This window comes from Argentina silus (assembly GCF_951799395.1).
Source record: "Argentina silus genome assembly, chromosome: 14".
Taxonomy (NCBI): domain Eukaryota; kingdom Metazoa; phylum Chordata; class Actinopteri; order Argentiniformes; family Argentinidae; genus Argentina; species Argentina silus.
This window is the reverse complement of record NC_139668.1, coordinates 16,131,511-16,134,750: the sequence shown is the minus strand read 5'-3', so window position 1 is coordinate 16,134,750 and position 3,240 is coordinate 16,131,511. Positions and strand designations below refer to the sequence as shown.

The 3,240-nt window shown below is 46.7% G+C and overlaps 1 protein-coding gene across 1 annotated transcript; it reads left to right on the top strand.

The window, feature by feature from the left end:
• The first annotated feature begins 320 nt into the window (after positions 1–320).
• On the top strand, positions 321–2,596 carry socs4 (suppressor of cytokine signaling 4). Its single transcript, XM_083684842.1, has 2 exons — positions 321–422; positions 1,121–2,596. The coding sequence occupies exon 2, from the start codon at positions 1,140–1,142 to the stop codon at positions 2,313–2,315; it is 1,176 nt and encodes a 391-aa protein (XP_083540968.1). The 5' UTR covers positions 321–422; positions 1,121–1,139; the 3' UTR covers positions 2,316–2,596.
• Positions 2,597–3,240: the final 644 nt, after the last annotated feature.

Here is a 3,240-nt window from a genome sequence, read left to right as displayed (position 1 = left end):
CTTGAATCTATTTAAACGTTTAGTTGCTCACCAACAGAAAAGGTTTCGGCTACAGAAATGGACATGGACTCACACTTTATATTTATTAATTAAAATAAATTTGAGAAAGACTAAATATAATAATGTAAACGTGTCAGGTAGGGAATGTTCTGTTAGTGCTCTTATCCAATGGGAACGTCTTTACGCGCGCTATACAGGGATAGAGGAAAGGATGCAGTCTCATTCACATCCCTCCCCGACAAATGAGGAAACGATTCTAATCCCCAGAGGATTTGTCTATAAAGAGAGCGGAACTTGTCTATGTTGGAGATGAGGTCTGGTGAGAGCACCGAATACGCGTCTCTTCGTCTCTTGCGCAAATGGAGAGATTATTTGGCACCCGAGGACGTGCACATCACGTCTCTTTAAAACAATTTTGAAAGGTAAGATAGCCTCTCGAAAAACGCGACCGCTTAAAGTTAATGATTTGTAATAGAAACAGCTGGGTTTTGGCTACGGCAAGGGTTAGGGTTATTATTGTGTTAATACTGTAAGTGATTAAATATTACTTTCTTTAATGGTTTTATGGATATGTTTCGTATTCGTTTTCGTAGAAATAAATGTTTCGTAGAAATAAAATGATGTTTAGACATCATAATGTACCTTCAACAACCTTTGGCTTTGTGTCTGCAACTGGACCATCTTTGTTCTGATCATTTTGTAGCCTACTGTACATGCCAGGGCATGTCCGTGGAAGCAATTGGTTCGTAAGAAGTCTGTGTGAATCCAACTTCTCCATATACTGTGGTCTGGTATTTTCCTATTAGACTCAAAATTAATTTACTTTTATTTACTTGCTGGAGACATTTAGTGGAAATCCATTGAAGACAGATAGAACTGTGATAATGCAACTTTATCATCAGAAAACTATACCTTAATATTATTTAAAATTATACCTAAGTTAGGCCTAATTCAACCCTCATGAAAATGGAGCTCTGCCTATCAAATCTAGAGGATGTTTAAAGTACTTTTGTAGGCCTACTATACTTTTAAAAGTGTGCTGATAACAATCCTATTGTTTTTAAATGAATGAGACACTATCCATGTCATGACACTGTTTATCTGTGCTTTGATATAACAGAACGTAGTCGGGGGTAACCATGTCTGAGAAGAAATCCAGAAGCTCCGACACGCGTCCCAAATGTGGCGTCCGCAGCTGGAGCGCTGACAGCTACGTGTGGAGCGGTAAGAAACGCTCACGGAGCTCCCGAAACGAGACGCCCAGTGTCCAAGGACTAGAGGGGGAGGGACTGGAGGAGCCAGGGGCCCGCTCTGCCTCCTGTCCGAGGAAACGGCGAGAGAGGAAGTGCAGCTGCCCTGTCCTAGGGGAGGGAGACATGGACGTGCCCTGCCGCAAAGCCCTGTCCCGGCGCTCCCTACGGCAGAAGTTCCAGGATGCGGTGGGCCAGTGTTTCCCGCTCCGCACACACCATCACCACCACCACCACCACCACCACCACCCAGCTGGGTCCTCACGGCCCTTCTCTGTTCTGCTCTGGTCCAAACGGAAGATCCACGTGTCAGAGCTCATGCAGGACAAGTGCCCCTTCTCCCCCAAGTCTGAGCTGGCCCACTGCTGGCACCTCGTCAAGAAGCACGCCACCCACCCGAGCGCCACCAGCGGCCTGGAGGTAGCCTACAAAACTCCCATCCCATCCTCCTCCTCTTCCCCACCTCCCACTCCCCTCTCCTGGGAGGACATTAGTTCCCCGGGGCCCGGCAGTGCCAGTCTGGAGGACTGGAACCCCTCCTGTCCTCATGGGGCATCGCAGGGCTGCAGCCACACCGACTACATCCTGGTCCCAGACCTGCTCCAGATCAACAATAGCCCGTGTTACTGGGGCGTGCTGGACCGCTTCGAGGCGGAGGAGTTATTGGAAGGCCAACCGGAGGGCACCTTCCTCCTCCGAGACTCTGCCCAGGACGAGTTCCTCTTCTCCGTCAGCTTCCGGCGCTACAGCCGCTCCCTGCACGCGCGGATCGAACAGAACGGGAAGCGCTTCAGCTTTGACGGCCGTGACCCCTGCATGTACCGGGACCCCAGTGTGACGGGCTTGCTCAGGCACTACAGTGACCCAGCCACATGCCTCTTCTTCGAGCCCCTCCTGTCCCGCCCGCTGCCAAGGACCTTCCCTTTCTCTCTACAACACCTGTGCAGGGCGCTGATCTGTAGCTGTACGGACTACCAGGGCATAGACAGCCTACCATTACCCTATCAGCTCAGAGACTACCTTAGAGAGTACCACTATAAGTGCAATGGAGACTGTGCAATGTGAAACATCAAGCACTCTATTGCTCTTTCATATTGACATTTATAAACAGAGACTCTAGCGAGGCGTTCAAAGAGCCTGAATAATGCTGTATGGATGTTCTGAAGACTTTTATTTCCTTGTGGGAAAGTTTAATCGGACATAAAGGAGACTTTAATGATGTGCCTATCATTAGCAATGTTTGACCTATTAAAAGGACAGACATGGAAACAGAGGCTAATGGGGGAGATCTGCCTTGCCTGCATGTCAATGCCATCTGATCAGTTAGAATCATATGATGAATTGTGCATCTGACTTAAAGCTATCTTTTCCTCATGAATGTAGCATCCTTGTCCATTCCAATGCTCCTTGCAAGTTGCAATGCTAGGGATAAGACAACACACAGATACTGTAGATAATATGACGTGAAATGTCTTTTAACAAACAGATACAATCAATTACATTTCATCGTAGTGTCTTTTTTTAACATTTACACAAGGATGGCATGTGGTCCTCAAGCGATTGCTCAGAATAAAAAAAAAAATGTTTAAAAAGCGATTTGCGAATTTCAGTCTCACTCCCCTGGGTATGTGAATGAGGATTTCAAGGGATGCACTTTTATCTGTGGCCACTAGATGGCAATTTAAAAGCACTGTTCAGACATGAGGTTAAGACTTGCATTAGGAGTAGTTAGGTAGGCCTTTTCTGAATTGTATGAATTCTCTCCTCTCCTACGTCCTCCACTCACTTCCTACTCAAAACATAAAATCTAGGTTCCTCCCCTTAGATATTCTCCTCCAATCCTTTTTGAGAAGGAAGCGAGTGGGGGGCGGAAGAGAGGACACCAGGAATCATGTTGAGAAAGAGCCCTAGTCTCTCACATAGCGAATGTTCACCTCTTGGATTAAGTTGCTGATAGCTTCTATAATGCAGTTCCATACTATGTAGCCTA